Here is a 16255-nt window from a genome sequence, read left to right as displayed (position 1 = left end):
CACTGGTAGCCATTACCTGGATGTGTTCAGGTGAGTTATCAGAATTTAGTCTGACAGCTTATATCTAGTTTTATTACTCCTTTTAACCTCACACCGTGTTTGAATTCCTTCCAGATTCCTTCCTCTCAAGGAGTTCAGATTCATCTACCCTTCTATCGATTTTCTGTGGTAAGTCCCATTTACAACTCTACAACATTATAGGGCTGGCCGATAATTGGTCACTATTTTGATGGATGTCACAATTCACAAACACCAAATATTTAAAAACGATTTATTCAACTCCCAAAACTCATTCGAAATACTTTAAATATAACTTCATCTAATAAAATTATAACAACCAGAAAATGACTCAGTAGCCAGCATAATAGCAGTAAACAACAATTAATAAACTTAAATGCCTAAATAACATTAAGAGTAAAAGAAGGTCAGGATTGAACTTTTTAAATTTTACACATATTTTTTCTACAAATAAATACCTGTGACAGTTGTTAAAATACTTGTCGGTCTGTTAGTACGATGTTTGTGTGTGAATTTGTATTACTGCTAGCTTTTGCACTGGCATGCATGCATGTCGTTATCCACCCTTCAAGTAACAACAAAGTAAGCTTGTACAAACCTGAAAATATTTGAGTTTCAAGCTTCTTATTTATTTTAGAATAGTTTTGTACTGTGCTGGTCATTTTGAGGCGACCAAAAAGTGCTGTATTGGAATTTAAAGAAACATATGCGGCATGAGCCCTTCCCCCAATTCATTTATTTCCACTGTTGTCTTGAAATTGTAAAAGCTTTGTGGGCTGAATTTGGTTCAACAACATAATATGTGTGTCAACAGGACTATTGATGGCGACCAACAGCCACATGCGGTTTATTGACAACCGACTTGTTGAAAAGCCTCTACACAGGCCAGATTCACCAATGTGGAGCTCTGGACATCATGAGCCACGTCCATGCACTTTGTAAGATCTCAGAGCCCGAGCTTTTGCACAAGTTCAGTCACTCCACGCCTTACGACAATTGCTGACTGGGCAGCTGTGGTTAAGATGATCACCTTGCTAGCAAGGCTATCCTTTGTACATATAGTCGCTGAAGCAAAAAAATGATACTTCGATTGTGTGTCTGTTGACCTCATACTGCAGGGAAGCAGGTGTAAAGCAGTGCCCTTGGTACGGGACACTTGCTTCTCATTATTGGAGTCCGTGAAGTGACTTTTTAAATGTTTTCTTCCCGTGTGTCTTTGAGGCCTTGAAAGTAATTTATGATTGGATGAAAGGGGCAGGGCAAGAATTTTGCAATAAATAACCTGTTGACTATGTCAGCGTCTAGTTATCTTCTGAGTGTCTGCTGTGGTTATGTTGTATTCTGCTGATGAGGCTGCGTCCTTTGGAGGTCCCTCATTGTGTTTAGTATACATGATCATTTAAAAAACAAAATCAGCACCTGGATAGTGTGAATGGAATGCAACCTTATTTTTGGATTGGGGGAAGAAAAGTACTATTCATACTATTCATTTTTGGAACAATTAACTTATTTTGCTGGCACCGCTGCATTCCCTAACGTAAGGGAGGATATTCTTAATTATAACTATTGATTGTATAGTTTTTATTATTGGTATATTGTCTAGGTATTGATATTTTTGATATTTTCAGCACATTCTAACATGCTGCAGCAGTTATCACTCCCATAAATCATTTGTACAAGCAAATATTTTCCAATGCTTTATTGGTAATGGTAACAAAGTGGCTTAAGCAGACAGTCATGTTAGATGAAGCACTTCCAATCTGGCCACGTCATTGACTTCACATCAGCCTGACGTCTGTCAGTGACAGGTCACGCCACATTTTCAGCGCTGTGATGTTTTGCACATTGCGAAGGCGGTTTGTAAAATCCAGCTGCTGGGCGCCGTTGACGGTCAAATGGAAGAGGTCGAGGTTGCACTGGATGATAATCTGAACAACAAGAGTGTAGGGTGAGCAACGTGCTGGCTAAGAGCTAGTCACTCAATCTACTTTTACTGCATGTACATCTTAGCAATATTCTGGCTGACACTCTGTCAGAGCACAACCCAAGTCATGGTTGTTCATGCAAAGGAGAACAGTAATGAGACCTCAAAGTCATGTTCGGGTCCAAAAGGGAAGGGGTCCGCCGTTATATCCTTTCTGTCTTCTGTACCATTCAGATTGGAGGTCATCACAATCTTTTGGTCTTTGATGTGGAAGCCCAAGTGAAGTTGGGTGTCATTAGCCGTGGTCAGATTGAAGCTTATCCTGCAATATTCATTCATTTGGATGTTTACAAATGAAAACAATTCTTTGGGGTCGAGGGGACTACCTTTCAGCCAACGGTTTGGCTCGTCCTCTGATGGCGATGCTGCGGCCCGCACTAAGGCGGCCCAAAAGGTCAACTACGAAGCCATGAAATTGCTGAAAAATGAAGATTCAAATCTCGGTGCCAAAAAAAAAACAGTACTATGCATTTACAAAAACTCCTGAACTCACCGGAAGAGGCAACACCGCAAGCATGCACGAGTCTTCGTTACCTGCTTTTGATGTCAGCAGCTTGGCATTAGAAAGAATAGGACAGAGAGGAAGGAGAGTACGAGAAGTGGCACCAGTAGTTGGACGTGTAGTAGAAGAGACGCAAGGAGTTGACACAGATGTTGAACATGTAGGACAAGTAAGAGGACGGGGACGGACGTCCTTGGCTGCAGAGGTCAAACAAATTTTAATATGAGATTGCATATTCAATGATAGGCAAAGTAAACAAGAGTTCAAAGACCTTTTTTACAAATGAATTGCTTTGGTCTATCACAGCGGCAGTCATTAAGATATCCATCTGTTCTCACTTCAACGCAGAACTCCCTGTTATTGTGGTTATTGGGCTCTCCTTCGTTCCAGCGAAAGTAGTCCTGTGCGAAGGTAGTCCTTTTTAGAATTTTTTTTTCAGTATAACTTGTCATATTTTGGTCAGTGGATAAAACTGCTTCCTCATGTTGACCATAGTTTTTACTCGGTAATAATAAATGACAGCTCGGAACAGATCAAATTTGCCCAGTTACTTTATTCTTGTCAATTACATCAATTTATTCCACATTTCAAATTTTGTCCTGGTAATACTTCAACCTAATTATAACTTTAACTCCAGAATGGACAACACTGAGCAACCCCAATTTTTCAGCATTTTATCTTTTTTACAAACCCAAACAAGTATACTGATTCTAAATGTATTTTTTTAGAACATCCCCAGAAATCAAACAAAAAGATGAAATAAATACTCCCTCCAAACTCTGCCAATATGCAAATCTGCAACTCTTATTAACATTGCAACGATGATAAACAAAAATAAAAATTGTGAAAAACTAATTTCATAATTCAGGTCTGTGCCATCCTTAGCCATTTATGCAATCAAATCGATTGCAGATGCGCTAAACAATGCGCCAACTTCATTCTTGTCACATTCCATTTCATCACCCTACATTTTTTTTAAATGACCACTTTTGGTGATTGATTCACTTACCGCTTTGGTTCCGTCACTATTGTAAAAGTAGGTGTACCAAAAGAACCACCAGAAACGCCATTCAATGGTCACTCCCAAAAATGCGCTCCAACTTCCCGACTGATTCACAAAATCTTCAGGAGGGAAGAACAGCAATAATCAGTTTGAGCAAAAAGACGGAAGTGGTGAAGGATTGTGAGATCATTCCTGGAATTTTCAGGAATTCTCAAGCCGCTGTTTGAATGCTTACTTGTCAAGAAAGCAATCTCTTCCCCTGAGTGAAAACTGCTTAGATGAGCTTTCTGTGAGACACAGTACCTCTCCGCTTTGGACCACGTTAGCTGATATTTAGGTATAAGGTAGCAATAATTGCAGTACGGCCGCCACCCGTTCTTCACGTCGCACTGGAGCTCTGTTGCAGCTGACGACACATTTTGGAGAGAAGTCAGGACTGGAATCTTTAATGCAACCATTATCAGTAGTAGCAGGCGGCATAAGCACTCGTACATTTTCCCCGGAGTCACCCTGGGCATTCTCGGGGATGTCCTCCACATGTTATTCCAGCACAATTTCATGAAGAAATGAAACAGATCTTGTTGTGACTTTTGTGATATGTTAATATGCATTGTAAAACCTAACAAAGCTGACTCGACTTCCCCAAAAGCCCCAATGAAAGCGACTCGAAACTTAGATGATTCCTAAAGGTCACAAGGTCTTACTTTTTGGAGGACACATTTGCATGGACTCCTTATTGTTTGGTAAAAAATATGTATTTCATGTCATTTGTCTAAGACATGAAATGAACGTGGAACACAGTTGTTGCAAGAGCTAACGCCAATTTGTTCACTCATAAAGGCAAATTGTGTCAAAACATGACACGAAATCAAATGGAAAGCGCTGAGATCGAATTTGGCTCCGCCCCGTGGTCAGACGCAGTGCTTAAAAAAGTTAAACTGTGCTAAACTCGCCAATATAGCGATCCAGATGTTTTGTAAGCAATTGAATAATCGCAAAAACACACATTTGCAATTGTCAAGTCAACGCACTCTCGAAAAGTTAAATGAAAGATGACTTCCGTGACATACACAGGTTAATTGTCGACTTGCAATTAATTAATACTGTTGCACAAAAACGCCACCATTCGTGTAAGACTCACACATGACAGGAGCAGGCAAAAGGTTGGCGAAGAAGGCCACTATTAGGAGATGCAGGTACATGGTGACAGCCACTGCGGTCCCTCATGCAATCTGTCTTTGTCTTCGGAATGCATGGAAAGTCAAGTGCCCGAAGTGTGCAACCGCAAGCCCCACGTACACACGCCACAGAGAGTTGAGGGTTCTGAGATCAGGCGTCATAAAGGCAGAGCAAAAACAAACAAAAAGACGGCATCACAAAGGCATCACACAAACATCATCATTTCAAAAGCAAAACATCAAAAATAAAGAAAAAATATAATCATCATCTAGGCGTCATAAAGGCAGAGGAGAGAAAAACGTCATTACAAAGACATCACAAACATCGCCCTTTCAAAAGCAAAGCATCTGAAATAAAGGAAAAAAAATGTATTCCAAAACACTTCGCAATCGCATCAACCAGAGCAAGACTTTGTAGTGCTGTGGGTTGCTCTTGTTAGTTTTCCCATTAAAAAAAAAAAAAAAAAAATGCTATTAAAAGTCCGGGTGGCTTCCCATCAGAACATTTCAAGACGCACTTGAAGGCTTGCTTTCAAACGAGGATGAGGGATTCAAACTACAGTTAGGGTTTCAAAGTGACCTTGTAAATTAAGGTTAGGGGTTGGAAGTCGATTTTCAATCTAACTAAAATACGAAGAACAAAAAATTGTCATTGCAAATGCCTTTAGTATTTGCCTCTCAACAGTTTCTGTGACTGACCAGAAGAGGGCGCCCTGACATAGAGAAAATGAATGTGAGGCTTGACGAAGATGTTGCAGGAAATTAAGAGCAATATTGTCATTTTTCATTTGAGCTATTTTACCTTTTGAAGGAAAATCCCAATATTTTATTTATTCTCGTGAATGTATCATTTTAATGTTGCTCAGAAAACATCCCACAGTGCGAGGGAACGGACGGGACCCAGTGTTATAAACAAAGACCAGTTCACCTTGCTATGACAATCTGTTTATTCTTTGAAAAGTCAGCAACAGGGTCAATATATTGCAAAATTCAAAATAAAATTTAAAAATAATTTGTTGCACTTTAGGGTTGAGTCCTTCCTTTTTTACATTTTATATGTAATTTATATTTGTTCCTCTCCAAAAGTGATTCGTTCTTTTTTCAGGTCATATGACTTCAACCGGTAGATGTCGGTAATGCGCATTGAAGCTGGTGCCACCTCGCCGTAAAACAAACGAAGAAAAAAATGACGTAACTTCCCGTTCACCAACAGAACGGGTCTGAGAGTGAACGAGTCAGTGAGGGAGTGATTTGCATTTCCAGTTCATCGCGAGAACGGACCAGTGAGGGAACGAATCTTGACTTTCCCGTTCGCGAACGAGTTAATGGATGAACTGCCTTCCCGTTTATCAACGGATCAGTCAGTGAACGTGTTGCGTCTCCTGGCGTGAACTATGGAGGCCAGAATGTTGATTTGCCAAGGAAAGAAAGAACCACTCACTGAAATACCACTTCTTTTATGCACGTTTTCTCCAAGCTAACGGCTAACTTCATTGCATGAAGGTATGCGCCGTTATGCAACAACGGGGAGATTATGCTTCTCTTTGCGTAATCTTGATTTTATAATTTATAGTAGTTTTTCAACAACGTGCATATACGCCTAAAAATTGTTATCCAATATATCTACTGCAATTTGATTTTATAACTTATAGTAGTTTTTCAATAACGTGCATATACACCTAAATATTGTTATCCAGTATATCTACTGCAATTTTACCTTAGATTGCAGGTTTGAAATTGACTTTATATTATTATTATTTGAATAAACATTAAAACTTGTCTGGTGTCTTATTCCTTGTTTTTATTATTTTGGGCATGAAAACAAAAATTTGCTTTACATGACAATATGTATGTGTTCTACATATTACACAACATATGTGTTGGTGTCCCCCAAAATAAAGAGCAAGTAGTCAAATACACTTTCTTGACACCTACAAAAAATGCATAAAGTTATTAGGTACACTTGAAAATGCTTGTGTACCTAATGGAGTGTCCGTGTGACGTCACAGATCAACCAGCCAATCAGGAGGTGGAGGTGAGTGCGTGTGTGGCACTTTTCACTTTCAGTTCAGCTTTGGCCATTATTTTTCCCTAATGAAGCGGCTTATTAATAGGTACACTTGAAAATGGCGGCGTACCTAAAGGGGTGTCCATGTGACGTCACAGATCAAACAGCCAATCAGAAAGTGGGGGTGAGGGCGGGTGTGGCACTTTTCACTTTCAGTTAAGCTTTGGCCATGATTTTTCCCTAATGAACTGGCCTGTTATTAGGTACACCTATAAAGGGCGGCGTACCTAATAGAGTGTCCGAGTGATGTCACAGATCAACCAGCCAATCAGAAAGTGGGGGTGAGGGCGGGTGTGGCACTTTTCACTTAAACCAGGGGTGTCGACTTCCAGTCCTCAAGGGGCCGCGTTCCAATACGTTTTCCTAGTTACCCTCGTTAAACACACCTGCGTGAAAAGATTTAGCTATTTTCACGTTCTGCAGGAGCTAAAACTTTTCACGCAGGTGCGCTTAACGAGGGAATCACACAGACACTTCATTAGGTACATTGCCATTTTCAAGTGTACCTAATAACAGGCCACTTTATTAGGGAAATATGGTCAAAGGTCACAGGAGTCAAGCGTTAGTCTAAAATGGCGGTGTACCTAATGGAGTGTCCGAATGATTCCCTCGTTAAGTGCACCTGCGTGAAAAGTTTTTGGTCACTTTCACGTTCTGTAGGAGCTAAAACTTTTCACGCAGGTGCGCTTAACGAGGGAATCACCTGGACACTCCATTAGGTACACCGCCATTTTCAAGTGTACCTAATAACAGGCCACTTTATTAGGGAAATATCATGGGCAAAGGTCACAGATCCTCAGGGCCGCATTCCAACATTTTTTCCAAGATTCCCTCGTTAAGTGCACCTGCGTGAAAAGTTTTAGCTCCTGCAGAACGTGAAAATAGCTAAATCTTTTCACGCAGGTGTGTTTAACGAGGGTAACTTGGAAAACATATTGGAACGCGGCCCCTCGAGGACTGGAGGTCGACACCCCTGGTTTAAGTGAAAAGTGCCACACCCGCCCTCACCCCCACTTTCTGATTGGCTGGTTGATCTGTAACCTCACACGGACGCTCCTTTAGGTATGCCGCCATTTTGAGGTGTACCTAATAACAGGCCACTTCATTAGGGAAAAATCATGGCCAAAGCTGAAGTGAAAAGTGCCACACACGCCCTCATCCCCACCTCCTGATAGGCTGGTTGATCTGTGACGTCAAACGGACACTCCATTAGGTACACCACCATTTTTAGGTGTACCTAATAACTTTATGCATTTTTTGTATGTGTCAAGAATGTGTATTTGACTACTTGCTCTTTATTTGGGGGGACACCAACACGTATTACACAACGTAAAACACATACATATTGTCATATAAAGCAGATTTTTGTTTTCATGCCCAAAAAAATAAAAACAAGGAATAAAACACCAGACAAGTTTTAACAGGTTTTAATGTTTATTAAAATAATAATAATAATAAGAAGTAAATTTCAAACCAGCAATCTAATGTGAAATTGCAGTAGATATATTGGATAACAATATTAATGTATATATATGCATACACGTTATTTTAAAACTACTGTGTTATAAAATCGAGATTACGCAAAGAGAAGCATAATCTCCCCGTTTTTGCATAACGGCGCATCCCTTCATGCAAGAAAGTTAGTCGTTAGCTTGGAGAAAACGTGCATAAAAAGTGGTGTTTCAGTGAGTGGTTCTTTCTTTCCTTGGCAAATCGACATTCTGGCCTCCATAGTTCACGCCAGGAGACGCAACACGTTCACTGACTGATCCGTTGATGCACGGGAAGGCAAGTCACCCATTAAATCGTTCGCGAACGGGAAAGCAGGATTCTTCCTTCACTGATCCCTTCTCGCGATTAACTGAAAATGCAAATCACTCCCTCACTGACTAGTTCACTCACAGACCCATTCCGTTAATGAACGGGAAATGCAATTCACTGCTGGTTCAAGAACGGGAAGTTACGTCATTTTCTTCTTTGTTTTGTTTTACGGTAAGCCAGCTTCAATGCACATTACTGACACCTACTGGTTGAAGTGCGAAAGTTTTGATCTTTTCAGTGGGCATACGGAGAGATGTGCTTTAGAAATTTGTTGACCAGTGTTTTGACATTTGGCTTTTTTATACGAAGTAGACTGGGAAAGACTGACCTGGAAAGAAGCAGCATTTAAGCAACAGATGCATTTTTATGTTGAAGATCACAGCATTTTCTGCGTGACAACTATTACACGTAAACAAGACAGCTTTCATACAGTGATGGAGATGATGAAAGAAGAATCTTTATTTATGTAAGGCACTGACAACCGAAGGACTGCGTCTGATTTTACGCGCTGTATGATGAAAACGTTTTTACAGAAATAATTTATACACATAAAACTGGTGTGAAGTTGTCTTTTTTTTTGCCTTTTAGATGCACATCAAAGAATACAAAAGGAATGTTAGAACAGCATCAATCTGAAAGCAATTGCATCATCACAAACATGTCCTTGGGGCTCCAAATCAAATCCATATTCCAGTTTTTCCCCCCTACAATAGCTTGAGCTGAGCTGCCAATCTGCTATTTTTAATTAGGATAACATAACCTCACACTTCCAGGAAGAGACCATAAAAAGTTAAGATACTGAGCTGTAGCTACAGTTAAAAGCAAAAAAAAACAAAGCCCACAACCTTCACAATTTAAGGGATTTCTTCAAGATGTTTGTGCAGCACCCCAAAAATCTGATCTTGCCACCTTCCGTCAAGGTCAACAAATGTACACTTTCTCCAGCCTTAACAATATTTGGAGTACATAACAGCATTGTAATTCTATATTGGACAAAAAAAAAAAACAGCATCTGTGCTTATTTATAATCTTTTTTTTTCCAACACCAAGAAGGCAAGCTGGACTTCTTTAGTAGTTAGTAGAACGGCAAAGCAATTTGTTCAGCTGAAATGCACATTTTGTGTTGTGGCCTTTAATAGTTTGCCCTCCAGCACAGGTGCTCTTTTCAGAACATAAAAACACCCCAGTCCGAAGCCAATTCATATAAAGTGCATCTGAAATTGTTCTGATGGAAAACCACCCGGACATTTAGTAGCGTTAAAACATAAAGACATGGTGCAAACTGGCGAGAGCGACGCATAGTGGTACTAAAGAGGTACTACCTCTACGACCACAACTATCCAACCTATCAACAAGTGTTCAGTATTTGCGATCAAACGGCATAGGGCCCAGTTCAATTTTGACGTCGGCCATGTGCCTGCTTCTTTGCTCGCTGTGATGCCGCGCTTTTTGTCTCTGCTGTCGACGACCTCGATTCTTCGTCCTCGACTCCTCTTTGGAGTTCGAGTCTGGTCGTTCCAGAGGTCCGCTGGGAGATTCAAAACTAAACAGAAGGTGCATTTTACATGGAAAGAATACAATAATAGTTATTGTAAATGCCCAACTAGAAGATAGTTGTTATATAACTAGAAGATAGGTAAAAGCAGATTATTATAGAAATTATTTTGCATTCAGGGTATTTTAGCGAATATATATTTCAGCTTCTAAGAGTGTATTTTGTGGTGCGTGGGGGGGTCTAAAAAGGTTGAGGTGTCAACTCACGGCAAAACCATACAGCTGCATGAAAACCAACTTTCTGCTATAACAAATGACTTGCTAATTTTCCCAAACTAAAATATTTGATGAATAAAAAATAACACAAGAGTCACAACTTAACTATAGGCTCCAACCAACCCTAACATTAATTTCAGTAAAAGCAATTTTTCAACCCCTCAGTATTCCTGTGCTTGTCTGATTTAAGTGCTCGCTGAGCCTGTAGATACGATTGTATCTTAAAATGTTGAGCATTAGTTAAATCTCCAGGAACCATTTTTTTTCCAATGGCGACTAGTAGCCACAAGAAGGCGCAATTTCCCCGGCAAACTCTATACAAAGGAATTGTCGCTCATGCAGTAAGCTGGAACATTCACGTTTAAAAAAAATAAAAATAAAAAAAAAAAAAAAAAAAAACTGCTCCTGAAGATTTGAATAATTCCCAACATGAATCATATCTGCATGATCAGAAGCAAACACGCAAAACAGGAATGGTGAGAAGTTAAGAAGTATCTATTCATTTAGTATTTATTTTAGATTAGAACTGTAGATAACCTTGATAGAATATTGTTTCATTTTTAATCAAAAAGTATGTTGCAAATGTTGTTGAGTGGGCTGGAGCAGTTCAGTTCCCATTCATTTCAGCGCGGGCCATCGGCGGTCTGCTCACCTCTGTCTGTTGGTCTTGACATACGCCTCTCCGAAGAGGTGTCTGTAAATGAAGTCGTCCACGTCTTCAAAGACATCGTTGTGGAGGCCGTGGTACTCGGGCATGCTGACCAGGTAGTGCTCCACGCTGCTCACAAAGTCTGTGAAGAGCATGCGGTCATGGATGAAGAGGCCGTTGTGGAAAAAGCCGTTGATGAAGCTCTCCAGTTCCTTCCAGTGATGGAAGTGGTGGACTTCCCGCTGCAAGTAGCTCCACAGCAGCTGGTGGAACTCGTCTGCTCGTATGGGCTCCGTGGCTTTGTTGAAGATGCTCATGGACTCCTGATAGGCGCAGTCAAAGACTCCTCGGCATCCTTTTGGGCCGCTCTGGCCTTGTTCTTTATGGACTCGGTCTCCTGGTTTGCGGGTGTTGGCGTATTGTTTGGAATGAGCCTTTTTCTTCTTGTACTTTTTCTCTTCATAGTATTTTGAACCTTCTCTCGTCATCTTGTCGAAGAAGGTGGAAGCCGAATCCTTGAAATTGCGAAAAGTAGATTTGACGGAATCGGAGAACTTGCGCAGGTTTTCCTTCACGACTTCCTTGGCTTTCTTGATCTGCTCTTTGTGATGGTGGACAAACTCCTTGGTGGAGTTCTTGACCGCATCAAACGTGTCTTCCACAATTCCTGACGTGCGCATTTTTGGTTCCGTATCGCCTTTGGCCCGGTCTTCTTTCGTTTCCAGATACAGCCGCTCCCACAAGTCGGAGCGCTGCTGCTCAAAGCCCAGCCTCTTCTCCAGCTCCCTCAGTTGCAATCTGAGATCCTGAGCCTCTGTCTCATATGTAAGCATCCTCTCCTTGTCTGCCTCATGTGTAAGCTTCCTCTCCTTGTCTAGCTTCTTCCTCAGCTCCTTCTCCCCCTCCAGTTCCTCATTCAGCCTCCGGTTTTCCAATAGCAGCGCGTCGGCCGCCGCCCCCTTAACCTCCAGATCTAGAATCTTGGATTGCAGGCTCCTCAATTCTTCCTGCAAGGTAGACAGAGACTTTTCTTTTTGCTCCAAGGAGCTTTTCAGCTGCTGGTTCGTGGTGGTCAATGCCAGGCTCTCAGCCTCCCTCTGTCTTGCTAACATTGCCTGGTCCTCTTGTTGGGCCTGAATGAATTAAGAAAAAAAGAATGGGAAATAAATAGGGCTCCTAACTCAAGGAAGTCATCAGATCAAATAAGAGAAGATATGCTTCAACTAACTTAGCTCTGTTTAAAATTTCTACTGCTCCATGTGTAAAGAAGTAGTCGTTTGAAGGTTTCTGATGATCCTAACATCTATGCAAACGTCACTGATGATGTCACGGTACATTCACCAGACTTCAGTGCTTCTCTGCCTTAGAAGCCAGAAATGAATTTTCCCTCAGTGCATTTTGATCGGCTAAGACATGGTGGATCTGCGATTCAAATTTTGAATGGCTGCAAAGCCAGTGGCTGAGACTCGGCCACTCGTAGAGCGCGACTTACGCTAGGATCCCCCTATGAAATACCGAGAGCCGCTCAAACAAACAACTTCACTAATTGCATTGACCATTCAGGGTATATTTAAGTGGAGGAAATTGTGTCAGTTGAGAGGGAAAAGAAATAAAAGTTACCTGAACAAATTCCAACCGGGCGATGAACTCCATGTTCCTTTGCCTGACCAATGAAATAAACTTCTGCTCATCCCAATCTTCCTGGCTCAGACTGTCACTCTTGACCTTCATGGGAAAACAAAACAAACAAAAAAAGTCTTTTTTTTTTTTTTCCAATTGACCATAAGCATAAGCATTAGCATAAGGAACACATCAATACTTACATGATAATGAACATTTCTAAGACTGTCGAGCTCGCTCTCTCGGAATTTGTCTACTGTCTTCTGCTTCTTTTGTATTTGCATGGTGCCTGAAAATAAGACAACATTATAATTAGAAGAGAAATCTCAGACATCCATCCGCATTAAGGCTGTGGGTGCGCTGGATCTTGTGCCAGATGACAATTGAACGAGACTCGGGCTACAATTTCACCGACAGGCAATGCTTCCCAATTAGCGGGCAGTTAGAGCCTTGCTCTCTGACAGGACAGTGCACATGTTAATAGCTCAATAAACATACATGCACTAAAGAACCACTAGGTCAATGTGTTGCTCACGTGTTAAATAATACCAAGTTCAATGTCTGAATCCGTACAATAGAAGTGTCCGAAGCCAATGCTGAGGGCGATGATGAGGGCGAGCAGAATGCAAGAGTTGAGGGTTCCGCCGCCTTGGCTTTGCGCTCTCAGCGTCTCTGGTCTGAGTGCAATTTGCTGCCCCTGCTGCGTTTCATCTTCCTCCTCCGACTCCACCGTTGTCTCTTCCTCCTCCTCCTCCTCCTCGCAGGACTCTGTCACAGTGTTTGCTGTATTCTTCCTCAACCGGCGCCTTCGAATAGCAACGTTTGGTGCCGCCTCATCTTCGCTGCTGCTGGAGTTTGGGGCTGCAGGCTGCGGCGTAGCTGGGAAAACTTCCAGAGAGACATGCAGAGGTCAATGGGGTCATCATGGTCAACAACCAAATGGTAGATAAGGAAGTAATTAACATGATCTGCATGCATCAGGTTATTCATGCCAAAACAGTCCTGATGTAAGTATGTCCTTTAGCATCATGCAAAGGTTTTCATTTCAGTAGCTAAAACAATATTCTTCCCATACATTTAGTGAAAGCTGCTAACTAAAATTTAGCAAAAGCCACGTTCTAATTCAACGATACATAATTGGCACATAAATAAACCCACAATGTGCATTTGCACATTGTATTGCCTTCTATTGATGAGTGTTTGCAAGGTTGCGTGACTATTTTTTTTTAAGTTGACTCTTGATTCAAGTGGAGTCAACGATTAACCAGTTGCTTCATGATTGTGTACATGCTAGAAGCTTTGTGACGCTATTGCTGCAAATAGTGCGGCTTCATTTGAACTAAACAGGCACCAATTTCACATGAGTAAGCAACGTTCTGGGTAAACTGAGATTAGATTATTCGTTTAGTCGGCTTGAAATACTTTCTTGTGGCACTTTTCTTTGCTGCCAGATTTTGCAAACGTGAACTACGATGGCTCCATAAAGTTTGGGAACGTGTGCCAAACACAGACACAATACAAACAAGTAGCAAAACGGTGAGGATCAGCAGCAAAGCATATTTGTGATCACAATTAGTCTGTGCACGTTTCCCGGCAACTCTCTCTTCTTGATTAGTTTGTCAACAAGTTTTCAACCATTGACCGTGCCACACTTGAATTAGGCCACCTGTGAAAGTGCGGCCTCTTGCGAGCCGACTTCGTAGATGGTAGCCCAATTTCACAAGGCTTTGCGCAAATTTCCAGTCACTCAACCTCAGACCTGCTTTGGCAATGTAAAATGAACAAATAACAAGGAAAATGTTATGGGAATATTTAAGGAGGGGGGGGACATTTTTCTCCAATATAAGAAACAGTTCAACTGGAAATAAAAACCAAGCATAGAATCTTTGAGGTCCTACCAGGGTCTCCACCGATGAATGCATACTGGCTGCTGCACGATGTGCCCATAAAGGAGCTCTCGTCGGCAGTCGCCGTGTGCTCGGCGCAGTCACGCTCGTCTTCCTTCAGCTCCTGCAGTGTCACGATGTCAGAGTGGTCGCTGAAGGACAACACAGCGACTTGCTCTTCCATGGTGGGGTCATCAGGATCAGCCTGAGGGTGGCGAGGTTTCATTTGTAAAAGAAGCAGTGACTGTGTGGTTCCTGTGTGATGTTCTTACCTCTGAGGTCCATGCTGCCCTGTCCTTGGTTTGTTCTCCCAGTGTGTCATCCAGTGAGCTGTCATCACAACATGCAGCTAAAAATATCAGAAGTATTGGTTGGTATGAATGTCTTATTAATCATGTCTTTTTCACTAGCAGTGCCACTTCTGGTCTACCAAAGTGGCCGTTAAGATGGTTATCAAGTATATCCATCCAATAAATGCTTGAGGCTTCCCACAAAGACGTTTGATCATTTATCCGCTTGAAACTGCAGTTGAAAGTCACTAACGTTCGTGCAAAGCAGCCTTAAACAAAGGTCATATTTAGATGTAACAAATGTCACTAGTCATGCTTGAGAGTAAATATACTTTGTAAATTCATCATTTGTAACAATGTTGCTCTTAACAGAGAGATCCCTTCAAGCAGAAGTTGAACCTTGAGAGTCCTGCAGCTCCGGTTGCACAAGAGCTGGACGCTCTTCGGCTCCATGCTGCACCGTGCCATCTAACACCAAAGTCTCGATATCGGAACCCTGTAAGCACAGCCCAAAGAAAAGACTAAGACATCACAGGATTACAAGAAAAGGCTATAGTGGATTTTAGGGTCATCCAGAATTTTCGTTCAAAAGTTTGTTGAATACTATGAGAATGCTGTGATGATGCCATCTTTGCTCATGCTATCTTACATCAACTGGTGAAAGAAGACGTTTTGCATATGTAGGAATGGAGAAAAAGATTTTGTTTGTTATGTTTGACTTATTGTTAACTTACAGCCGCATATAAATAAAGTTCAATGTTTTACCTCCATGCTAATGATGCTCCAGCCACATGACGACTCGGTATCACTGGAAGTGTTTGACATGATGCCAGCTTGCCAGCAACACTGAAAAAGAAAAAAAAAGATATCACTCAAAATTTGGCATTTTTATTTACAAAACAAAAGGTGCACAAGGCAATGTTCTATTCAACGTAAGAGCCTTGTTGCGTCATAAAACACCAACCACCACGACGTGTCATATGGTGAAACCCTCACTCAGGGCTCAATTTCATCAGCTGTGATCATGAACTTGTGGAATTATCATTTTGTAAAGCATGACATTAACGTTTTCGTCACACGACACTCAATGGCTAAAACCAACTCGCATTTTGATTAGCAGGACTAGCCAAGTCGTACAATATTTCGAAAAAAAGACATTGACGTTTGTTTTGTTTTGCTCGTGACGTGATCTTACCTGGATGAACTGGTTCTACATGCGTTAGTAACGTCAAACTATGTGTACAGTCACCAATTCGTGTCGACGATGTCAATTTACCTATCCCGGAAAAACTACGAAAATCATTACGGAATAAAAAATGTCAAAGAAAACCTGTGTTTTGCTGTCCAACGACGATGCAGCGGTTTGCAGACAGGCCGATAATTATTGCACTATACACGGGCCTGGGCTGCGGTCATAACAAAGCTTGTAGTGGCTGGGAAATGTAGTTCTAATTTACAAGGGGATG

The 16255-nt window shown here is 41.4% G+C and overlaps 2 protein-coding genes across 5 annotated transcripts; both read right to left on the bottom strand.

Moving 5' to 3' along the window:
- Nucleotides 1-1702: 1702 nt before the first annotated feature.
- LOC148400614 (uncharacterized) lies at nt 1703-4832 on the bottom strand. The gene is made up of 8 exons (XM_088370438.1): nt 4649-4832; nt 3743-3913; nt 3514-3626; nt 2776-2905; nt 2496-2701; nt 2329-2420; nt 2105-2264; nt 1703-1946 (listed from the first exon to the last, which is right to left on the bottom strand). Exons 1-8 carry the CDS (start codon nt 4707-4709, stop codon nt 1797-1799), a joined length of 1083 nt encoding a protein of 360 aa, XP_088226564.1. The 5' UTR covers nt 4710-4832; the 3' UTR covers nt 1703-1796.
- Nucleotides 4833-9009: 4177 nt separating this feature from the next.
- ccpg1 (cell cycle progression 1) lies at nt 9010-16255 on the bottom strand. 4 transcript variants are annotated; one of them, XM_088370235.1, is made up of 10 exons: nt 16120-16255; nt 15555-15635; nt 15189-15285; nt 14772-14848; nt 14512-14704; nt 13163-13501; nt 12817-12902; nt 12614-12718; nt 10997-12126; nt 9010-10117 (listed from the first exon to the last, which is right to left on the bottom strand). In XM_088370235.1, exons 2-10 carry the CDS (start codon nt 15612-15614, stop codon nt 9934-9936), a joined length of 2271 nt encoding a protein of 756 aa, XP_088226361.1. In that variant the 5' UTR covers nt 15615-15635; nt 16120-16255; the 3' UTR covers nt 9010-9933. The 4 variants fall into 4 exon arrangements, with proteins under 4 accessions (XP_088226361.1, XP_088226360.1, XP_088226364.1 ...); XM_088370234.1 differs by having other exon boundaries at nt 15985-16187; XM_088370238.1 differs by having other exon boundaries at nt 13187-13501; nt 15985-16187.

The sequence above is a fragment of the Syngnathus floridae genome, chromosome 3, assembly GCF_059516105.1.
Source record: "Syngnathus floridae isolate MCC-2025c chromosome 3, RoL_Sflo_1.0, whole genome shotgun sequence".
Taxonomy (NCBI): Eukaryota; Metazoa; Chordata; class Actinopteri; order Syngnathiformes; family Syngnathidae; genus Syngnathus; species Syngnathus floridae.
This window is presented reverse-complemented; position numbering and strand designations above follow the sequence as displayed.